Here is a 26,089-nt window from a genome sequence, read left to right as displayed (position 1 = left end):
GTGGTGGTGGTGGTGGCACACGCCTTTAATCCCATAAGATCTCTGTGTGTTCTGGGATACAGTCAGCATTGGAGACATATGCCTTTAAGACCTAGGGGGCTGTACATTCAGACAGTGACGAGGCAGTCATGTGTTTGGGTTTACAACCAATGAGAAGGCAGAACAACATACTATAAAAAAACCAACCGAGAGAAAGTATGTCTCTTTTCGCGAAGCTGGGACAGCAGGAGGAAGGGTGAGATTTTAGCTCTGAGCTCTGACTTCTCGGCTCTCTCTTTTACATTGTTTCTGTGTTTCTTATTTAATAAGACGGTTGGTTACATCTACATCTGGCGCCCAACGTGACAAGAATCCATTAAAAACTGCTTGGCTTGGCGGCAGGTCAGCTTTTCCGCAAGGGCGGCAGGCAGCGATGGGCTTCTTAGTCCAAGCAGCGGCTTCTTAGCCTGGGTCTAGTTCTGCTTGTCCTCAGGCTGGACTATCGGTGAGGTGCTTGCTTAAATCCTGCTTGCTTAAAGCCGGTGCTACAAACAACTCAGACCTGCCCTGCCGAACAGGGCCCTGCCTGTAAAGCCAACGCACGTGGTCGGAGCTTAAGGAAGTCAGACCCAAGCCTTGACTCGGCACAAGAGGGAACACGTGGCTGCATTTAAATTTTAGCCAGCTACGATTTCTACGATTTCTTGTTCTCTCTCTCTCTCTCTCTCTCTCTCTCTCTCTCTCTCTCTCTCTCTCTCTCTCTTTCTCTCTTTCTCTTTGGATTTACACCTGGGACACTAGGTGGCTGCTTTGAAAATCCCCTCGGATTTCTACTGTTCTACGCAGATTTGGTAAGTCATAACATATCAGATATTTTAAAGGAAACTATCTAAAAGAGAAATTTTTTTCCACATTAAAAAACAAATGGGTTTTATGTGTACATTGGAAGAAAATTGGTTTTTGTTCGAAATTTTAGGCAGTCTGGCAATGGAACAACTATATAATATTAGTATTGGTGGAATTATGCACCTTATCTCTATAATAATCCACATTTTAATATTTAAAAAGATAGTCAATTTAAGTGCCAGGATAACAGCTTTAGAATAACTTGTTAAACCTGTAAAAATTCAGACAGAAGAAATTAACAGTGAAGTTGTTTCATGTCGGGATCATAAGGTTGCAGAAAGAAAGCCTGTTTTCACACAGTCACCCTTAATTTATCCTGTAACCGTACAGCAGATGCCTGATCAAATGGCTACACAAAATACTTGGGCTCCAATTGAAATGTTGGATTTAAAAAGGTTTAAGGAGGCAATAGTATCTTATGGCATGCATTCCCCATATGTAAAGCAAATGTTAAACACTTGGTCAACATATAATAGGATAGTACCACAGGACTGGCGGGACCTTGCACAAGGTGTTCTGGAACCCAGCCAGAGACTTCAATTTCTGACTTGGTTTAAGGAGGAGGCTAAAAACATAGAAAAACAATGGAGGGATAAAGGAATACAAGTTTGCCAGGATCAGCTTATGGGCGAAGGCCAATATGCTTCAGCACAAACACAATGTTTATATGATGTCCAAACCCTAATTTTATGTCGAACGGCAGCCTTGAATGTATGGGACAGAGTTGAGGAACCAGGAAAAAAATCTGAGTCATTTAGAAAAGTGATGCAAGGCCCAAAAGAGTCTTTTACAGATTTTTTACAAAGACTGGCTTCAGCAGTAAAGAGAATGGTCTCGGATTCAGAAGCTAGTAAGGCAATAATTGAATCGTTGGCCTTTGAGAATGCGAATGCAGCATGCAAAAGAATAATCAGGCCATTAAGGGCAAGATCTGCACCTATGGAAGATTGGATTAGAGAAACAATTAATGTTGAAGCTGATGAGCATGATGATACATGGGTAGGAGAAGTAATTTCAAAAGGTTTGAGGAGTGTTAGATGTTTTGGATGTGGAAAGCAAGGACATTTGAAAAGGGACTGTAGACAGGTCATTCCCAGAAACAATGTTTCTTCAAGGAACAATGGCAACAGAATGTCCCTTCCTTCTGGAGTATGCATAAGGTGTGGTAAGGGAAAACACTGGACCAACGAATGTAGATCAACAAAGGACAGACAGGGTAATCCTTTGCCTCAGTCTTCGGGAAACTCCCAGAGGGGCCTCAGGCAGGCCCCCAGTGCAAATCCAGTTCAAACCTTTCCTGCAGCCATAGAGGAAATGCCTGCTCTGGAGAGCGATTAAATAACCAAATGCCTATTGGAATAAATCATGCTGGTCAGGATGATGAAACAGAGAGAATAGAAAATTCAAGAGAAAACATAAAGAAAATTTTTTGGCAAACTTCTATTAATGAACAAAGACCAAAATTAATGATAAAAATAAATGGTGTTTTGTTGTCTGGTCTGGTAGACACAGGTGCGGACGTTACCATAATTGCACCAGAATTTTGGCATCCAACTTGGCCTCTTCAGGAGGTAAACGTTCAACTGTTAGGAATTGGGACATTATCTCAGGTGAAACAGAGTGCAAGATGGCTGGAATGTATAGGTCCAGAAGGACAGAGAGGAAAATTAAAACCATATGTGGCTAACATAACTATGAACCTGTGGGGTCGAGACTTGTTGCAACAATGGAATACTCAGATTAACATCCCTCCAATCTCAGAAACAAATCATAAACTAGCACATGTTACTGAGAGAAATATTAGAAGATATTGTTCTAATGAGTGGTCACCAGCCATCCATATTATACAAGAACAGGGCACAATAACTGATGATCTTCCAAAGACACCAAAAGCTCTACCTTTAAAATGGTTAACAGACAAGCCTGTATGGGTCCAGCAATGGCCTTTAACAACAGAGAAACTCCAGGCTTTAGAAGAGCTGGTAGAAGAACAGTTAAATGCTCAGCATATTGAAGAATCAACCAGCCCTTGGAATTCTCCTGTATTTGTTATTAAAAAGAAATCTGGTAAATGGAGAATGGTAACAGACCTTAGAGCAGTTAACAAAGTAATTCAGCCAATGGGCTCTCTACAATCTGGGATGCCTTTGCCTACTCTGTTACCAAAAGGATGGCCTCTCATAGTTATTGATTTAAAAGACTGTTTCTTTTCAATACCCTTACAAGAAAAAGACAAAGAAAGATTTGCTTTTACAGTGCCTACTTATAATAATTCTCAACCGGTTAAAAGATTTCAATGGAGGGTCCTCCCTCAGGGAATGTTGAATAGCCCAACTCTGTGCCAATATTTTGTACAACAGCCATTGGAAGTGATACGTAAAAAATTTCCTAAATCTATAATTTATCATTATATGGACGATATTTTACTAGCTGACTCAAATGCAGATACTTTAGAAATAATATTTGAAGAAGTAAAGAAAATTTTGCCTTGCTGGGGATTACAAATTGCTCCTGAAAAGATACAAAGAGGAGATTCTATTAATTATTTAGGATATAAAATAGAGCTACAAAAAATTAGACCCCAAAAGGTGCAAATTCGGAGAGATAGACTACAGACTCTTAATGACTTTTAAAGATTATTTGGAGATATTTCTCATCTACGAACTATTGTTGGGGTAAAAAATGATGAACTGACTAATTTGTTCAAAACCTTAGAAGGTGACAAGGACTTAAATAGTCCAAGAGAATTATCACCTGAAGCTGAGAAAGAATTAGCCTTGGTAGAAAAGAAATTGCATGAAGGACACGTGAATCGTATTGATCCAAAGCTGGATTGCATTTTGGTTATTTTACCTTCTAGGCATTCTCCTACTGGAATATTAATGCAGAGGGAAGATATTATATTGGAATGGATATTTTTACCAAATAAACCAAATAAAAAATTAAAAACTTATGTGGAAAAAATCTCTGACTTGATTTACAAAGGAAAACTGAGACTTCGTCAATTAGCAGGCATAGACCCAGCAGAAATTGTCGTACCATTAACTAAGGAGGACATTGAAAAATTATGGACAGAAAGTGAACCTTGGCAAAGAGCTTGCAGTAATTTTTTGGGAGAAATTAACAGCAAATATCCCAAAAGCAATAGAATTGATCTTATAAAGAGAGCTGATTGGATCTTGCCTCGAATTGTATGGCAAAAACCCATATCTGGAGTTCGTACATTTTATACAGATGCCAACAAAGAAGGAAAGGCAGGTTACAAATCAGAAAATTTAAGTAAAGTGGTTCAAAGTCCGTATAATTCAGTTCAAAAATCAGAATTGTATGCTATTCTGTTGGTATTAATGGATTTTTCAGATCCTCTCAACATAGTAACTGACTCTCAGTATGCTGAAAGAGTGGTGTTACATATTGAGACTGCAGAATTTATCCCTGATGCTTCAGAATTAACTTCACTATTTATTCAATTACAAGATACAATCAGGAAAAGGAATCATCCTTTATATATAACTCACATTCGATCCCATACTGGTCTGCCAGGCCCTCTAGCACAAGGCAATGATGAGATTGATAAATTATTGATAGGAAATGTGCTGGAGGCCTCAGAATTTCATAAAAAACATCACGTCAATAGTAAAGGTTTAAAAAAGATTTTTCCATAACCTGGCAACAAGCCAAAGAAAAAGTAAAGAAATGTCCTACTTGTTCCTTCTACAATCAAACGCCATTACCAGCAGGATGTAACCCAAAGGGTACTCAGAGAAATGAAATCTGGCAGATGGACGTGTTTCACTTTGCAGAATTTGGAAAATTGAAATATGTACACCACACTATCGATACTTATTCAGGATTTCAATGGGCAACTGCTTTGAGTTCTGAAAAAGCTGATTCTGTAATCACTCATTTGCTAGAAGTTATGGCCATCATGGTATACCTGCACAAATCAAAACTGACAATGCTCCATCATATGTCTCTGTTAAAATGAAACAGTTTTTTGCTTATTACAATATAAAGCATATTACAGGCATACCACATAATCCTACAGGTCAAGCAGTTATAGAAAGATCAAACAGAACTCTAAAGGATATGCTAAATAAACCGAAATGGGTAACAAAACCCCCAGAAATAGACTGCATAATGCTCTTCTAACTTTGAATTTTCTGAATGCCAATGAGAAAGGAACAACAGCTGCAGAGTGACATTGGATAATGGAAAAAACTACAGAATTAAATCAGCCTATATACTTTAAGGATGTGCTGACCTCAGAATGGAAACCAGGGTATGTATTACATTGGGGACGAGGTTTTGCTTTTGTTTCTACAGGAGAAGATAAGCTGTGGGTACCGTCAAAATTGATAAAGGTTTGATTTGAACAAGAGAGACCTCTTAATTGAGGAGGTGATAGTTCATTAACCAGCATGAACATCCAATTTAAACTAACTTGTATCAATAACACATGCCTTTTCATTTAATCAGATAATAACTTGTCAAAAGGAAACATCCCCAAAATTAGTCTTGGGGAAAGGTTTTTGTTTTTGTCTTTTAGGAGAATGAAGGTTAAGGAATCTGAAGAACACTGGACAAATGAGACAACTGAAGAAAAGTGACAAATCATCTATCCCAAGAAACAGAATGAAACGGTGTATGGGTATATATTATCTAAAAAATTTTATGTCTTCCTAAATGTTTGTTTCTGCTTTTCTCTAAAGATTTAACACTATTGGTTTTCTAATAGTCCCAGTTCAATTAAAATTTAAAGCTGACTTTGGAGTTGGAGAATGGCTCTCTCCTTCTTTAAACTCAAGCATGTTGTTAAAAGGAAAATGCAAACTCCCTGTATCATGCCAGAAAAAGAGCCATCTTCTGCTATGGTACAGGACAAAAACAAAATTAATTAAGGGACTATTCTATTACTAATCTCAACTCTTTGATTCTATTCTGATTCTTTCAACTTTTCTCAAAGTATAAATTTTATATCAAAATTTACAAGATTAATATATATATATACATTTTAAACTTTGTTAAGATATGAATGGTCACATAGAGTACTAACTAATTCTAGAAAAAAGGCTAGCTGCATATATATGTTTTTGTGTTCGAGTCTCTTATCAGTTTTCTGCAGGAAATCATGGCCAGGCCTAACATCAACTGAAGTCTCCAGGAAGAATATGGGGCCCCACAACAACAACAATTCCACGTGGACAATAATAATATCATTAAGCTGACAAACATAATCCACAGATCAGCTTTGAACTACAAGGTGCTCAGAGCAATTTTGAGATGACTAGCTGAGATGATCCAGTCTCAAAGACTACTTGAATAAGGACTTGAGATAAACCCTGAACTTTGGCATTATACACAGACTGGATAATGAAGGATATAGTTACCTCTCCTAGAATTTGACAATTAACCTAAAATTTTTCTTTCAGGATAAAGAAAACTTCGCCCATACCCAGCAGGAAGCAATTTTAAGAATACGACGCCCACATTCCCAAAGAGGTGGTGTGGGGCGGGTGGTTTTTTGGTCTTTTTAATGGGTTTTTGGTCTGGGATAATTTTCAGTGTTTAGGGGGGGTTGGTTATAAGTTATTGTCAAGGGTTAGGAAAAAGGCTAAGCAAAGGAGATTAGATTTAAGGTTCTTGTTTAAAAAAAAGAAAATGAAAAAGAAAGAAAGAAAAGAAAAAGACAATTACTAATTTTAAATACTTTACATTGGATTGGATTGTTTTATATTGTATACAAATTTGAAATTGATATTTTTAGAAAATGCTATATGTATATTTCTAATTGTATTTATACAATTCATTTAACAATGTAATGCAAATTTCTGATCCTTGAATGTTATTATTATCAACTATTAGGATATAAAGAAATGAAAGTTAGTAGTTAGACATTACAATAGAACTTGTAGTCATATTAGATATGTTTTGAAAATTGAGCAGATATATTTTAGACAGGTCATCTTCAAACCCTTCAGAGATCTACCAAATATGGCATTTAAAATGTTTTAATAACTTAGAAATTTTTCTTTTTTGAGACATGTCGGCTCCTGGCAGTACCAATCTACTTCAGAGAAAATATGGGCATTGAAGAAACTGCATATGGAGTTAATTTTCATTGTGGCAAAAGTTAGCCACTGGACAACAAAGTATCCTCAAATCAACAGGACAAAATGGACAGACAGAACACGAAACAAAGGACTACCGATTCCTGCCAAAACAAGTGTGGTTATGGCTTTATCAAAAGGCATCTGCTGAGGCCAGGACAATATGGCACCATGCCTGAAGTGGCCTTCACAATCTGGAAAAGGTACAGTGCCCGTTTCTTCGAAGACAGCTGAACAGGCAGTGGGCCTGTATTGGAGACATATGCCTTTAAGACCTGGAGGGTGGTACTTACAGGCAGGGATGAGGCAGTCATGTGGTTGGGTTTACAACCAATGAGAACGCAGAACAGAAAGACTATTTAAACACAGACAAACAGGAAGTAGCTCTCTCTCTGGGAAGCTAGGAGCACTGCAGGTGGTAAGATTTTACCTCTGAGCTCTGACCTCTTGGCTTTCTCTTTTACATTGGCTCTGTGTTTCTTATTTTAATAAGACGATTGGTTACATCTACAGGCCTCCCTAGCTCTCTGCTTCCTCCCCTTCTCATGTGGTCTTCATTTACCATGGTCTCCTATTCCTTGTTCTCCCTCTGTTTTCTTGATCCAGCTAGGATCTCCCACTCTCTTTCCCGCGACCGTCGCCCATCATTGCTCCCTCTCATGACCAGGCTGTTCATGTAGATCTCATCCATTTCTACATGTCTTTTTTGGGGTCCCGTTTTCCAGGTAGCCTCACTGGTGATGTGAGTAGCAGTCCAGTCATCCTTGTTCCACATCTAGCATCTTCCTATGAGTGAGTACATACCATATTTGTCTTTCAGTGTCTGGGTTACCTCACTCAGGATGATTTTTTCTAGATCCATCCATTTGCCTGCAAACCGCATGATGTCATTGTTTTTCTCTGCCGAGTAGTATTCCATTGTGTATATGTGCCACAATTTATTTATCCGTTCTTCAGTTGAAGGGCATCTAGGTTATTTCCAGGTTTTGGCTATTACAAACAATGCTGATATGAACATAGCTGAGCAAGTGCTCTTGTGGTATGATTGAGCATTTCTTGAGTATATGCCCAGGAGTGATATAGCTGGATCTTGGGGGAGACTGAATTCCAATTTTCTAAGAAAGCACCATATTGATTTCCAAAGTGGTTGTACAAGCTTGCATTCCCACCAGCAGTGGAGGAGAGTTCCCCTAGTTCCACATCCTCTCCAGCATAAAGTGTCTTCAGTGTTTTTGATCTTAGCCACTCTGACATGCATAAGGTGCTATCTCAGAGTTGTTTTGATTTGCATTTCCCTGATGATTAGGGATGTTGAGCAATTCCTTAAATGTCTTTCAGCCATTTGAGTTTCCTCTGTTGAGAATTCTCTGTTTAGTTCTAAAGCCCATTTCTCAATTGGACTGTTGGTCGTTTTGATGTCTCAGTTCTTGAGTTCCTTATATATTCTGGATATCAGTCCTCTGTCACATGTGGAGTTGGTGAAGAATTTTTCCCATTCTGTAGGCTGTTGCTTTGCCTTGTTGACCGTATCCTTTGCTCTACAAAAGCTTCTCAGTTTCAAGAGGTCCCATTGATTGGTTTTTTGTCTCAGTGTCTGCGCTACTGGTGTTATATTTAGGAAGTGATCTCCTATGCCAATGCGTTCAAGACTACTTCCTACTTTCTCTTCTAGCAGGCTCAGAGTAGCTGGATTTATGTTGAGGTCTTTGATCCACTTGGACTTAAGTTTTGTGCACGGTGACAGATATGGATCTATTTGCAGCCTTCTACACATTGACATTCAGTTATGCCAGCACCATTTGTTGAAGATGGTTTCTTTTTTCCATTGTACACTTTTGGCTTCTTTGTCAAAAATTATATGTCCATAGGTGTGTGGGTTAATGTCAGGGTCTTCAATTCGATTCCATTGGTCCACATGTCGGTTTTTATGCCATTACCAAGCTGTTTTTATTACTGTAGCTCTATAGTAGAGCTTGAAGTCAGGGATTGTGATGCCTCCAGAAGTTGTTTTATTGTACAGGTTCCTTTTGGCTATCCTGTTTTTTTTTGTTTTTCCATATGAAGTTGAGTATTATTCTTTCCAGGTCTGTGAAGAATTGTGTTGGTATTTTGATGGGGATTGCATTGAATCTGTAAATTGCTTTTGGTAAGATTGCCATTTTTACTATGTTAACCCTGCCTATCCATGAGCATGGGAGATCTTTCCATTTTCTGACATCTTCTTCAATTTCTTTTTTCAGGGACTTAACGTTCTTGTCATATAGGTCCTTCACTTGCTTGGTTAGTGTTACCACAAGGCATTTTATGTCATTTGTGGCTATTGTAAAGGGTGATGTATCTCTAATTGCCTTCTCAGCTTCTTTGTCCATTGTATATAGGAGGGCTACTGATTTTTTTGAGTTGATCTTGTATCCTGCTATGTTGCTGAAGGTGTTTATAAGCTTTATCAATTCCTGGGTGGAATCTTTGGTGTCACTCAAGTATACTATCATGTCATCTGCAAATAGGGAGAACTTGACTTCTTCCTTTCCAATTTGTATCCCCTTAATCTCCTTATGTTGTCTTATTGCTCTGGCTAGAACTTCAAGTACTGTATTGAATAAGTATGGGGAGAGTGGACAGCCTTGCCTCATTCCTGATTTTAGTGGAATTGCTTTGAGTTTCTCTCCATTTAATTTGATGTTGGCTGTTGGCTTGCTGTAAATTGCCTTTATTATGTTTAGGTATGTTCCCTGTATTCCTGATCACTCCAAGGTTTTTTATCATGGAGGGGTGTTGGATTTTGTCAAATGCCTTTACGCATCTAGTGAGATGATCATGTGGTTTTTTTCTTTGAGTTTGTTTATATGGTGTATTACATTGATGGACTTTCGTATGTTGAACCACCCTTGCATCCCTGGGATGAAGTCTACTTGATCATGGTGGATAATTGTTCTGATGTGTTCTTGGAGTCTGTTTGCCAGTATTTTATTGAGTATTTTTGCATCAATGTTCATGAGGGAGATCTGTCTGTAGTTCTCTTTCTTTGTTGCATCCTTGTTTGGTTTGGGAATCAGGGTAATTTTAGCCTCATAGAAGGAGTTTGGTAATGTTCCTTCTGTTTCTATTATGTGGAACAATTTAGAGAGTATTGGAATTAACTCTTCTTTGAAGATCTGGTAGAATTCTGCGCTGAAACCATCTGGTCCTGGGCTTTTTTTGGTTGGGAGACTTTTAATGACTGTTTCTATTTCCTTAGGGGTTATTGGACTATTTAAATAGTTTATCTGGCCTTGATCTAACTTAGGTATGTGGTACCTATCCAGAAAAATGTCCATTTCTTTTAGGTTTTCCAGTTTTGTGGAGTAGAGGTTTTTGAAATATGACCTTATAATTATAATTATATAATTCTCTGGATTTCCTCAATGTCTGTTGTTATGTCCCCCTTTTCATTTCTGATTTAGTTGATTTGGATTCTCTCTCTCTGTCTTTTGGTTAGTTTGAATAAGGGCTTGTCTATCTTGTTGATTTTCTCAAAGAACCAACTCTTTGTTTCATTAATTTTTTGTATTATTCTCTTAGTTTCTAATTTATTAATTTCCCCTCTCACTTTGATAATTTCCTGGCATCTATTCTTCCTGGGAGACTTTGCTTCTTCTTGTTCTAGAGCTTTCAGGTGTGCTGTTAAGTCACTAGTGTGGGATTTCTCCAACTTCTTTATGTGGGCATTTAGTGGTATGAATTTCCCTCTTAACACTGCTTTCATACTGTCCCATAAGTTTGGGTATGTGGTGTCTTCATTTTCATTGATCTCTAGGAAGTCTTTAATTTCTTTCTTATTTCTTCCTTAACCCATTGGTGATTCAGTTGAGCATTATTCAGTTTCCATGAGATTGTAGGTTTTCTGTAGTTTTTGTTGTTGTTGAAATCTAACTTTAAACCATGGTGGTCTGAAAGAACACAGGAGGTTATTCTAATTGTTTTGTATCTGTTGAGATTTGCTTTGTGGCCAAGTATGTGGTCGATTTTAGAGAAAGTTCCATGGGGTGCTGAGAAGAAGGTATATTCTTTCTTGTTAGGATGGAATGTTCTGTAGATATCTATTAGGTCCAACTGGGTCATGACATCAGTTAAGTCCTTTATTTCTCTGTTAAATTTCAATGTGGGAGATCTGTCCAGTGGTGAAAGTGGGGTGTTGAGATCTCCCACTATTAATGTGTGGGGTTTTATATGTGGTTTAAGCTTTAGTAATGTTTCTTTTACATATGTGGGTGCCCTTGTGTTTGGGGCATAAATGTTCAGAATTGAAACTTCATCTTGGTGGATCTTTCCTGTGATGAGTATGTAATGTCCTTCTTGATCTCTTTTGATTGATTTTAGTTTGAAGTCTATTTTGTTGGATAACAGGATGGCTACCCCTGCTTGTTTCTTAAGACCATTTGATTGGAAAGTCTTTTCCCAGCCTTTTATTCTTAGGTAGTGCCTGACTTTGAATTTTAGATTTGTTTCTTGTATGCAGCAGAAAGATGGGTCCTGCTTTCGTATCCATTCTGTAAGTCTATGTCTTTTTATAGGTGAATTAAGTCCGTTGATATTAAGGGATATTAATGACCAGTGATTCATCATTCCTGTTATTTTTGGTGGTAGTGTGTGTGTACTTCTCTTCTTTGGGGTTTACTGTTGTGACTTTATCTATTGCCTGTGTTTTCGAGTGTGTATCTGACTTCCCTCGGTTGGAATTTTCTTTCTGGTGCTTTCTGTAGGGCTGGGTTTGTGGATAGGTATTGTTTAAATCTGGCTTTGTCTTCGAATGTCTTGTTCCTTCCGTCTATGATGATTGAAAGTTTTGCTGGGTATATTAGTCTGGGCTGACATCCATGGTCTCTTAATGTCTGCACTACATCTGTCCAGGTCCTTCTGGCTTTCAAAGTCTCCATTGAGAAATAGGGTGTTATTCTGATGGGTTTACCTTTATAGGTCACTTGGCCTTTTTCCTTGGCTGCTCTTAATATTCTTTCTTTATTCTGTACATTTAGTTCTTTAATTATTATGTGTCGAGGGGACTTTTTTGGGGGGTCTAATCTGTTTGGTGTTCTATAGGCTTCTTGTATCTTCATAGGCATTTCCTTCTTTACGTTGGGAAAGTTTTCTTCTATAATTTTGTTGAATATATTTTCTGTGCCTTTGAGTTGGTATTCTTCACCTTCTTCTATCCCTATAATTCGTAGGTTTGGTCTTTTCATGGTGTCCCAAATTTCTTGGACATTTGGTTCATGACTTTGTTGGCTTTAGTGTTTCCTTCGACTGATGAAACTATTTCTTCTACTGTATCTTCAATGCTAGAAATGCTCTCTTCCATCTCTTGCATTCTGTTGGTTATACTTGCATCTGAAGTTCCCGATCTTTTACTCAGGTTTTCTATTTCCAGCATTCCCTCTGTTTGTGTCTTCTTTATTTTTTCAATTTCCCTTTTCAGGTCTTGGACTGTTTTTCTTTGTTTGTTTCATTGCTTTTTCATGATTTTCTTTCAGTACTTTATTGTTTTCTTCCAGTACTTTATTGTTTTCTTGCAGGACTTTATTGTTTTCTTCCAGGACTTTATTGTTTTCTTGCAGGGCTCTATTGTTTTCTTCTAATTTGTTTGCCCTTTCCTCTAGTTGTTTGCAGCGTTCTTCCAATTTTCTTGTCTTTTCCTCTACACAAGCCTCTACTTTCTTCATGATGTTACTCATAAGGCTACTTTCTTCTGCTTCTTCCAATTTTTGATGTTCAGGTCTAGATGTTGGAGGCGGGCTAGGTTCTGGTGATGCTGTATTGCTCTTCATTTTGTTGTATGTACTTCTGCCCTGACGTCTGCCCATCTCCTTGTGGTTCCTTCTTGGTCTTATCAGTGTACTTGTTTCAGAAAGAGCTGACAGATTCAGGAAGTCTCTCTCTCTTGTCCAAAAGGGAGTTCTCTTGTCCAAATGGGAACTCCGGGGCAGGATGGAAGCTCTTATCTGGACCGGAAGTCTCTGGTCCAGAAGGGAAGTCAGGAGCAGGATGGGAGCTGGGGGCCAGTCTCTAAGTCTCAGGAGGAGGCTGGGGGTCTCGGGCAGATGGGCGTGGGGGTCGGGCGTGGAGATTACAGGGGCTGCTGGGGGGCTTGGAGAAGGGGATCCCTCCCCGTGGGGCTACAAGGGGACCTGCCCGGTGGCCAGAACCTGGGGCCAAGTTGGGGAGGTCTTCCCGGAGTGCCTGGTGCCCAGGGATGGAGTCCGGGTTGGGCCCGGATACTCACCTCTGGTCCATAAGGGAAGTCGGGGGCAGTATGGGAGCTGGGGACCGGTCTCTAAGTCTCAGGAAGTGGCTGGGGTCTCGAGCAGATGGGCGTGGGGGCAGGGCGCGGAGATTGCAGGGGCTGCCGGGGGGCTTGGAAAAGGGGATCCCTACCAGTGGGGCTAGAAGGGCACCTGCCCAGTGGCCAGAACCTGGTGCCAAGTTGGGCAGGTCTTCCCAGAGTGGCTGGTGCCCAGGGATGGGGTCCGGGTTGGGCCAGGATACTCACCTCTGGTCCAGAGGGGAAGTCGGGGGCAGGATGGGAGCTGGGGACCGGTCTCTAAGTCTCAGGAAGTGGCTGGGGTCTCGGGCAGGTAGGCGTGGTGGCAGGGCACGGAGATTGCAGGGGCTCTGGTCTAGAAGGGAAGTCGGGGGCAGGATGGTGTTGGAGACCGACTCTGGACAGCTGTGTCTTGAACCTTGTGTTACCTGCCACGATTTATCAAGCCTCGTGTAAATAAGAGGCTTTTAGTCTAACCTAGGAATGTAGGATTAAATAAACCTCTTTAAATCAGCTAGCTGCAGGGGCCTGGGACCAAAGCGACCTCCTGCTGACCCTCCTTAGGAATTTTCTTTGTCCTCTCCTCACTCCTGCTCCCCCTCCCTACCTGAAGCCCTGTTTATAAGCTCTAACACCAGTCAATAAAGTGAGACCTTGACGCAACTCAGACTGACTTTGTCTTTCTTTATGCGCTTGGTCTCCTTTCCCTCTCACCCCCCATTGATTCACAGGTGGTCCCTCCTCGAGACCCTCGAATAACCTGGCCTGCTGGACGGGTCAAGTGGCGCCCGAACGTGGGGCTCGAGGCACGGCGGCTCACTACTGGACGGCAAAGAGAAAACGTGGTCTGGCCAGACTCACTAGGGTAGAGGTGCCCCAACAGCATCACTCGTGCGCCGTGGGCAGCCTTGAGGTAAGTGCCGTTCATCAATCAATGGGTAAAGCACTCTCTAAAGAGGCTCTCTTCATTAAGGAAATGAAGAAATCAGGGAGAGGGGAATAAGAGTCAAAAACAAAGAAAGAAAAAAAGATTTAACTAAGTTTTTCTGTTTCGTGGAAGAAAAATGTCCCTGGCTGGTTATTAATGGCCCGGGCATCCACCCTTTGACGTGGAATAAAGTTGGAAAGGATATCAGTAACTTACTTAAGGACTGAGAGAACGTCCTCGATGCATTCGTTAGTTTCTATGGAGTAATCAGAGATGTTTTAAAGGATTCAGAAAAAAATAGTAGGGTGTCACATCTTCTGGCACTTGCTGAGGACCTATTAAATGATGTGTCTGTCCCAGAAGACGGTAAGAGTGAGGTTGTCACAAATCACATTGAACAAAAGACCAAAAGACCCCACCGGGACCCTCAAGGGTCCAGAGATTTATTGACATCTACCGGTAAGAGCGCTCTCTGTCTTGTCTCTGTCTCTGTCTTGTGTCCTTAAGTTTTGTGCCAGTCGACTGATTTGTACTTTGCAGGCTCTCACTGGGACAGACGTGTCCGGACAGTGATCCTGGGAGGGAAAGAGAGACGTCTCATTCCCTGATTTGGGCAAGGGACCCCCTAGTCCCGAGCCATTTGGGGCCACCTCAGAGGTGACCATTTGATTTTAGGAGTCTCCTCCAGGGAGTGCTCAGGAGAGGAGCATCTTTGGGTACCTTTCTCCATGGTGGGAGGAAGTGCCACTTTGTATTTTGTTCCGGGAAATTGTTAGAGACATTTTGTGGGGTTTTTTGTGTGTTTTATTGTGGTCATTGTTACTTGACATTCTGTTTCTCTTCCAAGAAATAAGGTACATGTCTGACTGACAGGGATATGAAAGCCCCCTGATGTCTGATCAAGGACAGAGATCCTCGAGTCTCGATTGTTTTTGGTGTGATTGAGCCTGGAGGGTCACTCTCCACAGAGCACATCAGGCTGTCATTGTTCTTGGAGCTTTGTTGGTTGTCTCGTTGGGGCAAAGTTTTTCTTTCGTGTGCCCTTGGTCTTATGTGTAGTGTGTTAACTGTTCTCATTGTTGACTTGACTGTGACGGACGCTATGGGACAGTACCCTTCTTCTCCACTAGACCTTTGCCTAGCCCACTGGAGGGATGTGCGAGCCACAATGGAGGGACTTGCTTGCTGTGAGTGAGGCCATCATCATCTCAGTGCTGATGTGCCAGTACTTGGATTGTCTGTGTAAATGTCATCTGTTTCTGCTACTCATCTCCCTTATTTTCCTGGGGGGAGGAGAGAGAGGCACAGCGAGGGCCACCTCCCTCCCTCCCTAGCTCTCTTGCTATCAGGACTGCAGGCAGCTGGCTGCTCTCACGAGGGTGGGGGTTTGTGCTCTCAGTACAGGCGGGCTAAGATTCTCATGTCTTGCTCTGGACAGGGCAATGGCTGCCTGCAACTGACAAAACTGTGTGAACACTGAACAGAGAATCTGACTTTAGTCAGAGGGGTTAACAAAACTTTTTTTCAGGAACACTGGCAGCCAAGGAGATACTTTATGACCACTGCTCCCCCTCCCTTCCTTTACTGTGATAACTTCAAAGTCTCTTCTGCCAGCTAGGAATTTCTCTTGTTAACCCTTCTCTGTCCTGATTGTGAAACCTCAGTAACCTCCCCCCCCCACAACTTCATCCCCTACAGACAAAGAGAAGCTAAAACCAGGATTCTTAAATGCAGATAAGAACTTAGACGCCTTTTTCCAGGTGGCTTTATCAACTACAGAAACTTAAGAAAACACAGAGTTAGGATATATGACCATCTGACAGAGACTAAGTGGTCATAAAACATCCCAAACATCCCAAACTCCCCAAACCCCGGGGACAGCTCATAAAACTCCTAAACACAGTTGCTAAACAAACGAGAAATTAAGATAACATTAAAAACTACTGATATGAACCTAAAAGAGGGATGTGGGCGGTGGGAGATGAATTATGTGGTCTGTGCTAGCCTTACAAAGAAAGACATGTGCTCCTTCCAACCTCCCTGCTGTGTGTGAGAAGTTTGGAACTAGCCCCCCTGCCGAGGCTTGTAAACTTCATTTGTATAAACCTTGCTTTTGCATTCTGTACCTGAGGTCTCCAGTGGCTTCTTTGGGGACGCGATCTGGGCATAACACTGATATTGCTTAATAAAGAAATGTTAAATTACCAGTTCAAGATACTGGGGAAATTATGCTTTTGTTTTCACAGGAAAAATAAAAATTTACATGGGTTTTGGTCATTTGAGTTGAATGTGTTACAAATACTTGCCATCATTTAAGAAAATTGGTTTCAAATTATTGTTGTTTAAAATAAAAGTTTAAATAAATGATTTTTTGACTTGAGGAAGCAATTTAAGATGTAAAAATTTAAAGGCTTAAACATGTCATGAGGGTTTAAAAAATATAATGAAACTTTAAGGTCTAACTTTAAAGTTTAAGTAAACATGTTTCAGATTTCTTTCTCTTGCTATTCTGCTGTTACATGGAGACTCCAAAGGGTCATCGTTTTAAAAATGTCTGTCTACTCTGCAGGTATGAATGAAAATGTGGCCACATGTATGTTTGGTTTTGAATGTCTGAGTTTGCATGCATGTCCTTTGTGTTTAGGAATACAAGTTAATACTAGTCATCTGGCTATCCAGATACTAGTTTAAAGCATAAACGGTTCTATTTAAAATAAAACAAACTGAGAGGTATATTTGACTAATATATCTATAGGAGAACAAATTAGCCTGGTCATTATTACCAAACTTAGAGATATTTTCAAGATTAGGCCTAGATTTATTTGGCTCAGATACATTTAATAGATAATTGTCCTCAAACCTGTCAATGATCTGATGAATATGACATTTAAATTATTTGATTAAAAACTTACTATCAGAAACAGAGACTCCTAGCTCCCCAGCTCCTAGCAATGACTCCCAAGGTCTCCAAAGAAGATATGGAATGACAAAAAGATGCCACCTGAATTGCGAAAGACACTGACCACAGGGCAAGATGCCCCAATGCAACACCTGCCTCCAGGACCCAGCCCAGACTGTGGACAAGTAGTAGGACACTGTCAGTCTTCCGTGTCCCTATTCCACAGAAAAGGTACTCTGCCTTATGGGCTTGATGGTGGTAAAAGATTGATGTTGTTCTGACTGGTACCTCCAACACTATAGAAACCTGGGTAAGGGGTTGATCACTGTAATTTATAGGATTGGAAGCTTCTTGGTCTGCACTCAGATATAGTTTATCCTTCTCAGATCTCTGACACTGCTGATGACTAGGCTAGCTCTAATTTTGTCAGCATGGCAGCATCAGACAACCAGATCTTTCTGCAAGGCCATAGCTAGCTTGTAAGTGCACTTTTAAGAAAATGTTCTAAGATGTAAAAATTTAAATAAATCATAAAGGTTCGGATATGAGTCTAAAATAAGATATGTTTCAGATTACTCTCCTGTTCTATGGTTCAGAGCTTAACATTTAGGAGTCCTGATGAGCTGGTAGAGCAATGACCACTTACTGTTCAGTCACAAGTTCAACATTTTGGATTTGTTTTAGATGTCATATAGATATGTCTAATGTAAGCCTAAAAGTGCTTTTCACCAGGCTTAAAATCTCTGTCCAACTTACACCTGGCTTTCTGGACAGAAGTAAAATGCCCAAATCTGTAGTTCTTGTTGGGACTCAAAGGTATAAGTCTACTTCTGCTGTTTTACAGATACCCTTTATCTGCTTTGTCTACAATATGGATTTCAGTACAGATTGGTAATACTAATGTATCTAAAACTTTTATGTCATTCTGCAAAAAGGCCTCAAAGGATCAAAAGAGTCATAAAAACATAGACCCACTTCACAGAGGTCGAAAGGACCCCAGATAAGTATTCCTAAAGATGGTATTTTTCCTTTCTCCTGGTCTTGGGATTACTGCTTTTCCCATTACTATGGGTATAAACCTAAGGGTTCCAAATAAATTCATAAATTTCAACCTCTGTTCCTAGTTTAAATCTGTCTCAACAGATTTCTACTTGGCTGGCAGACACCTCCAAGTTTCAGTTGCTGACTCCACCACTCCAGACGACTGTGGACTCTGGACGTGCTAAAGGCTAACGTAGACCAGCCCAGCTAACATGATTCTTCTCTGTCACTATGGTGTCAGGCAGCTACATGATACTGACAAATGCCCCCTGCCCAGTCTTTGACCAGCTTTTCAGCCTTTTGGGGGAGGGGCCCTGATAACGACGCCCCAATGCCAGCTTGAAGCAGTTCCAGAAGAGAATACATCGTCCCATTTTCCTTGATAAGAAGAGCCTGAGATGCTGGGTCAAAAAAACTCCCTGGCATAGAGACAAGATGGCTAATTATACATGAACTATGCATGGCCATTACAGGCCATGAGTTACTAAAATAGGCCATGAGTTACCAAATGTAATGCCATAATTTTAAGATTAAAATTTGCCCAAAAGAAAATGGGGGAATGAAAGACTCTAGCCCTTCAGGCTTACACCCCCAAGCCTCAGGAATAGAGAAAACTTCAAGCACCAGGAAATGAGAAACTAAAAATCTAGTTCCAAGAGCAACCTGACTTAGCCATTGTTCAATCTCCCCTGCAACCATATAACAATGTAAAGAGATTTCTGCTAAGAGATGTGCTCAACTGTGACTGGGATAGTTGCAGGTGTTCCAGGAAGGACCACTGTGACCTTTGTGTAAACTCCACTCCCGCCTTGATACCCCTCTCTTGAGGTTTCAGGAAAAATGTACCTGTTGATGCAAATTACCCGTCTGTGATCACTCTGTACCCAGACCATGATCTTGTGAAACGAAATTGTATGGGAATTGTAATCTTGTGGGTTTTTCCTTTATTAGCCTTTATGGGGCTTCAGTAAGATGCGGCTCTTGCTCTTAGGAGCAGGGTTTGCCCTTCTATATAGAAGCTTTAAAGAATCCCCTTGGCTTTCTACCCTGATCCCCACCCTCCTGGCCCCCCTGATTATTTTCCTTCTCCTTCTCATTACCTTTGGTCCCTGGGCCTTTCAGCAGTTGACTCGGTTTATCAAAAATCAGATTGATTCGGCCTTACCACGACAGGTCTCGATTCATTATCACAGAGTAGATTCCTAGGAGGCCAGCCAGGAGCCCCATCAAGGACTCAGATTCAGTGTCCTAAAGCCCTAACATCCCCACGGTCTTGCTAGAGAGTACTCAATGACGGGAATAGTACAGGGCCCACGCAGGAGACAACAGCGTACAGAGGTCGTTGATACCGGCTCAACATGGCACCTGCCATGCGTGGGAGTCCCCCTGTATAGCCTAAGACAGAGGCTCTCTCGGACCTCCGCCACCCTGATCACATGGACTTGGTCCATTTTTGAGAAAAGAGGGGGAACTGTTGGAGACCGACTCTGGACAGCTGTGTCTTGAACCTTGTGTTACCTGCCACGATTTATCAAGCCTCGTGTAAATAAGAGGCTTTTAGTCTAACCTAGGAATGTAGGATTAAATAAACCTCTTTAAATCAGCTAGCTGCAGGGGCCTGGGACCAAAGCGACCTCCTGCTGACCCTCCTTAGGAATTTTCTTTGTCCTCTCCTCACTCCTGCTCCCCCTCCCTACCTGAAGCCCTGTTTATAAGCTCTAACACCAGTCAATAAAGTGAGACCTTGACACAACTCAGACTGACTTTGTCTTTCTTTATGCGCTTGGTCTCCTTTCCCTCTCACCCCCCATTGATTCACAGGTGGTCCCTCCTCGAGACCCTCAAATAACCTGGCCTGCTGGACAGGTCAGGATGGGAGCTGGGGGCGGGTCTCTAAGTCTCAGGAAGTGGCTGGGGTCTCAGGCAGATGGGCGTGGGGGCAGGGCACGGAGATTGCAGGGGCTGCAGGGGAGCTTGGAAAAGGGGATCCCTCCCAGTGGGGCTAGAAGGGGACCTTCCCGGTGGCCAGAACCTGGGGCCAAGTTGGGCAGGTCTTCCCGGAGTGGTTGGTGCCCAAGTATCTGGTCATGGTGTTTTTATCACAGCAGTAGAAACCCTAACTAGTATCATCAAAGTAACAGTTTGAAGTAAAACACAGAAAGATAAAAGGAGGATATTTTTCTATTCAAAACAAAATACCTCATGGTTTTATATACATATAATCTGTTATTACTGGCAATATATACTTTGTGTCTCTATCTAAGATGTTTCTACAAGGTAAGGTGGTCTCAAAGTCTCCAATGAAGACAGTTTGCCTAAAGTGAAACTTCTATCTTCCACCACACAGACACTGGAGGGCAAGGAATGGGGGATGAGGATGTAGATAGAGTTTTCCTGTCTGGCCCAGTCAGGACAAATCTTTGTCACCTGCCAGTCCCACAGCCGCTCAGACCCAACCAAATAAACACAGAGACTTATATTGCTTACAAACTGTAAGGCTGTGGCAGGCTTCTTGCTAACTTTTTATAGCTTAAATTAACCCATTTCCATAAGTCTATACCTTGCCACGTGGCTGTGGCTTACCAGTGTCTTCACATTCTGCTTGTCCTGGCTGCAGCTGGCAGTGACTCCTTCTGCCTTCCTGTTCTTTCTTTTCTCCTCTCTGTTAGTCCCTCCTAAACTTCCTGCCTAGGCACTGGTCAATCAGTATTTTAATTATTGACCAATCAGAGCAACACATTTGCCATACAGACCATCCCATAGCACGAGGGCTTAGTTTTTTTCAAATAACTATCTCTACTATGTCCATCAAGCATTGTAGAATTTATTTGATGCATGATTTCAAAAAGGAAAATCCTCTTTTAAAGACTATTCACATACAAAGGGAAGTTAAGCACACTGGTCCTTTATGGCCAAATATGGCTAGGAAGTTGTGTTCTTTGCTCATAATCCACCATTCAGCCTTAGTAGCCATGGAAACAAGAATTTTTAAAGTGAGTAAATTCTCTGTCAACTGGCAGTCACTCACATTTAGTCTTACTAGAAGAGAAAAAGAGGCAAGTATTTTACTTTCCCAGGTGGTTTTAATAATCACATTCAATTTCACGGAACAGAGAATGCCAGAAAGGGCCATTGACATGTGGGTAAGTGTCTAGAAGTCCCATGTGGGACGGCAGGTAATCATTGAGCTGCCCTGTGGGTTTTAGTTGTGTAGGTCCCTGATGTTGAGTTTATGAATTAACCTCTCTCTGTTGTGTCCTTACTTACAAAATGGGGGAAATGATTAGATGGGTGTCCTTAGTAAGATGTATGCATATTCCTGAAGTGTTTAAATGAGATTCTTCTTAAGCCAAGGACAGGAATGAATGGAAAGGATTGTGGGATCAACCGGTTAGAGAGACATTTCTCTGAGCTGAAATGTCTGCCTAATAGAATTTCTTTTTTCTGAAGGTTTTTCCACTCTTTCTCTGACTGCATATATGGGCATTTACTGTCACTGGGAAGAACGACTGTGATCCTGCCACCTTCTAAATGAATCTTCTTATCCATAATACACAAAGGTATAAAAACTTTATATTATATATGGGAGCTTTCAAATATGGTCTTTATGAATCACATGCATCTACTCCACGTGTTTCAAACACGCGAAGAAACAGATACTGCCAAGCTAGCTCATTTTTTTTTTCTGGAACACCAGCAATCTCCATTGTGTTCTCAGTACTGCTTCAAAGCACACTGTTCTTGTAGTCCATTGCCTCGGGCCTGCCTTGGAAAGGAAGATGATGTGGGCAGGGTGTTACTCAAGCCACCATGAATTGTGAACCCATCTTGCTGATGAAACTTCCCTAGTAGAACAGCTACTGCCTTCACTCAGTCAGGAAACACATTCTACAGAGACTTTAGAACAGGGGGTAGCTGTTAGGGAAAGTTTCCTGGCAAGGAGATCCAGTGTGTATGCCCCTTCAACCTTCTGCATGCACAGTTAGCAGTGATGTTATCACAGGCCTAGTGAGTAAATGACTCACCTCCTTCCTTCATCCTAAGACTGGAATTGAGAAAAGATGCAAAGAAGTTTGGTTAAAGTTACAATATAGAGTGTAAATTTTCTATGAAAGAAGATATTTGCTAACAAAAATAAGTCAGGATTCTTTTTTTTTTCACTGAAATGAAGCTAATTATCTAATGATGAAATTTTAAGTAAGAGATATGCTAAAATTAGAAAAATCCACTTTTATGGATTTCTAAGATTTTATGTGTTAATTATCCATTTCCCCTATTCCTCTGACTCACTCTCTGGACAATTTTACATATAGATTTTGGTTTACAGATACTAAAGAAGAATTCAGGGTTTGTGTGTATTGGATAATCACTTTACCACTGAACTCTATCCCCAGCTATATTACAGATAGATGTTGATGGGCATACGCTTTCTGGTTTCAATTATAAAATTTGTATAGCTTTCTTTAGAGAAGTGTACATTTCTGTAAAATTCACAAAGAGGAATGGCATTGTACACTATCATTTATGAGGTCTATCACGTATAGATCTCTTTTTATACACATATATTTATACACAAATTTATGTCAAGTGTGTTATTTTTGAATAAATGATTTTACTATGTGAATTATTTTCATTTTCTTTCACAGATGATTTCAGTTTGTAACAATCATGAAATGTTATAGTACTATATTTTCGAAATGACTATTAATTTGAGCATTACTCTGCTTTTTCCTCTCTTCATGGTATTAAAATATTTACAAATTGCAATTACGGGTAAAATAAGCATGACATTACATATGATATTGCAAACTCTCTTCTCATTGTCAGTTCTAAGCATTGAAATTCCTAGTCAACAAATATTATTATCTACTCTGTGAAGAATAATAATCTGTACAAAGACCACTGAAACATCTCTATGTGACAATAGGGACAAGGTATGAGAGCTCAGTGCTCTCTAAGCCATGACTCCTTCTGTTTTCCTGACTGCCCTTGTATTCTCACTGACTCTATTCTTCTTTGATGCCTTCTTCAGATTTGCCAACATGAAGGAGTACATCTTCAAGTTCAGTGGCCTGATTTGCAGTACATCAGCTTTGGTATTGGAAATCATCCTTGCAAACAGCCAATGCTGGCGCTTGTGGGAGTTTAACAACAAGCTTGTGCAATTTGTGTCATTTGGACTCTGGGAAGCTTATTACACTCAGGACTTTAACATCTCTGGGTCTATGACCAGGATGTTGGTTCACACCCCTATCAATGAAACCTGGAACAAGTCATCTGAATTTCAGTATTTACAAGTCCTGATAGCGTGGGCCATTTTGATGAAAATCCTAGTCCTGATTTTTACTTCAGTGGCCATTAAGATCAGCTGTATGGAAGGCCCATTCATTGAGATGGAGCTGTTTTGCTACAAGATGTCTGCCATAATTTTGGCTGCGAGCAGCCTCTTTACACTTATCACTGTGACCTTGAACCACCTCGTAGACATCTATGGGCAAACCACTCTTGACTTTTCAGCCAACTTTCCTGTTAAAAAGGAGGAGATTATAAAGAAACACTGCACAAACGTGTTCCCAATGGGTGTCCTGACAGCCACGATGTCACTCTTTGGCGTGATTTTGTTTCTCTGTGAGATGATCGCTTTGAAAGTACAGAGTCAGGTGAAGGGCCAGTGTGCTTCCAACCTGGCTGAGCAAAAGGTCTGAAGTGAGGGCTCTGGCATTTTAACATCTGCCAGGAGAATCCTTGAAGAAATTGCCCATTTGTACACAGTACTGTGTAATCACCAATTCATTCTATATAAAATATCAACTTGATTTCTGGGAGTGTGTCTAAGTTTTATTCCTTCCTTACTGTCAAACTCATTCCATTTGTTAAATGTTTTCACATTCTAAACTGCAGGTTGTGATCCCATTCGACAGTGCGAACAAGCAATAGCAAGAAAGAGTACAGTATAAAGGCATGTGTCCTCAGTAAACCTAGTAAATCCCATGAGAATACGGTTTGCAAGTAAACAGACACCTCAACACAAAAAAAGAAACCACATTCTTGTGTGGAGACACTTAAGTATTCATATCTCTGAAAGGTAGAGCAGGAAGTTTTAGCCTTGGCACTGCTGGGAGTGTGGGATGCTCTCTTGGAGAAAGAAGACAATGCTGTTCACTGAGTATGCTAGTGCCATCTGTCATCTGTCTCTCTTAGAAGGCAGTAGCCATCTCCTATTTCCCCAGTTGTGAATAAATGCTCCAAATACCCAGGCATTTCCAGTGTGCTCTGATGGTCCATGTGGTGGGTAGCATAGGACCATGCTAATCTATCAGCCATCCTTCAGGACCTTAAAAAATCCTGATTTTCTTTCTGGGAACATTAGTCCCTATTCTTTAATCAGGTCAGCTTTCTGAGTGTGTGTTAGACGGTGAATACTTTCTCTCAATGGATCTATATCAATGGTTCTCAAACTGTGGTTTGTGGTCCCTTTTCTGGGTTGAATGACCCTTTCACAGGGATTGCCTAAGATCATTGGAAAACACAGATATTTACATTATGATTAATAAAAATAGAAAATTGCAGTTATGAAGTAGTAATGAAAACAATTTCATGGTTGGGGGGTCACTAAAACACGGGAAAGGGTTTTAGAGGGCCACAGCATTAGGATGTTTGGGAACAACTGATCTAGATCTTCCATCTCCTTCACCACCACCCACCATATCACATACCTGATTCATTTCTCTGACAAAATACATAACATGAGCAATAAAGGAAGAAAAGTTTATACTGGCTCTTAATTTGAGGAAATACACATCATGAATGTGAGATCATGGGGGCAAGAGTCCCAAGTTGCTTGCTACATTGCATTGGTAGTTAGGGAGCAGGGAGAGTCGTTAGAGCACTGCAGATGCTCACCCAGATCTCTCCTGGTTATGCAGCCGGGAACCTCAGTCCAAGGAATGATGCTACTCTATTTCAGATGGTTCTTCCCAGCCCAATTAACCTCATCTTAACCTCTTTGAGACATTATCAATGGGCTTCTGTATTTCTTGATTTCAGATCCTGTTCACTCAACATTCAATATTAACCATTCCTAATCCTCTTCTTGACAATTGATGGCCCAAATATATCATTTTTATTACATTAATTTTTTGTGGGTGTGTGGTTGTACCAGAACATTTGTGCCATGGCTTGTGGTGATGTTATAGGGGACTTGGTAAGCAGTAGCCTTCTAGGAGTATATGAATTTCATTAATTCGAGTGGACAAATTATGTATGTGCTGGAAATTCAACCCACACAGACCAGAGAGTAGAGTGACAGGTGAAGATGGTAGAGTTGCATCTATAGATATGTGACAAGGAATTTTAAACTGGAAGCCAATGGGTTGAAAATAACAGAGATATGCATGTTCCTGATAGAAAGTAACTATTATAAACTCAATATACCCAGACTCAACTGAGCACAGAAGCAAGATCAGATGTCAGGAAATGTTTTGATTATGAGCAATGTGTGGCTGATGACAGGATATAGAATCATAGAACAAAAAGACTTCTAAACATGTATGTGAGAATACTTAGGCTAGGATAAGTGAGGTGGATGATTTATGATAAATATGGGTGGCATCATTCCATGAGCAGTGGACTCAGACTGCATTAAAAAAGAAGACCAGAATCATTCATAGCTCTCTGTTCCCTGGTGATAGGCACAGAGTGACCAGAAGCCTCATACTTCCTACACCATACACTCTTTGCTGTTATAGTACCCTCAAACTGTGAGAAAATAATATTCAAATATCCACTCTTTCCTGTCTTTCATCATGTCAGATATTTGTCACAACCATGAGACTGGAAAGTAAAGTAGAAAATTGGTCGTTGGAATAGAATTGTTCAAGTTAATATTATTAACCTAACCATGAACTTATTAAACTTTTGGAATCAGT

The 26,089-nt window shown here is 40.6% G+C and overlaps 2 protein-coding genes across 2 annotated transcripts in view; both read left to right on the top strand.

Moving 5' to 3' along the window:
* LOC143266776 (protein VCF1-like) overlaps positions 1–26,089 on the top strand; it is a 463,727-nt gene that overhangs the window by 230,481 nt on the left and 207,157 nt on the right. The window lies entirely within an intron of this gene.
* Positions 21,616–23,977, top strand: LOC143270852 (uncharacterized). Its single transcript, XM_076562023.1, has 2 exons — positions 21,616–21,721; positions 23,194–23,977. The coding sequence occupies exons 1-2, from the start codon at positions 21,693–21,695 to the stop codon at positions 23,864–23,866; spliced, it is 702 nt and encodes a 233-aa protein (XP_076418138.1). The 5' UTR covers positions 21,616–21,692; the 3' UTR covers positions 23,867–23,977.

Source organism: Peromyscus maniculatus, chromosome X (genome assembly GCF_049852395.1).
Source record: "Peromyscus maniculatus bairdii isolate BWxNUB_F1_BW_parent chromosome X, HU_Pman_BW_mat_3.1, whole genome shotgun sequence".
In the NCBI taxonomy this organism is placed as follows: Eukaryota; Metazoa; Chordata; class Mammalia; order Rodentia; family Cricetidae; genus Peromyscus; species Peromyscus maniculatus.
This window is presented reverse-complemented; position numbering and strand designations above follow the sequence as displayed.

What these genes read in the sequence shown, in the direction of transcription:
- LOC143270852 (XM_076562023.1), top strand. Translation starts at nt 21,693, where the DNA reads ATGAATCTTCTTATCCATAATACACAAAG. An exon ending in CTTATCCATAATACACAAAG is followed by an intron (nt 21,722 to 23,193) that starts GTATAAAAACTT and finishes TGCCTTCTTCAG; the next exon opens with ATTTGCCAACATGAAGGAGT.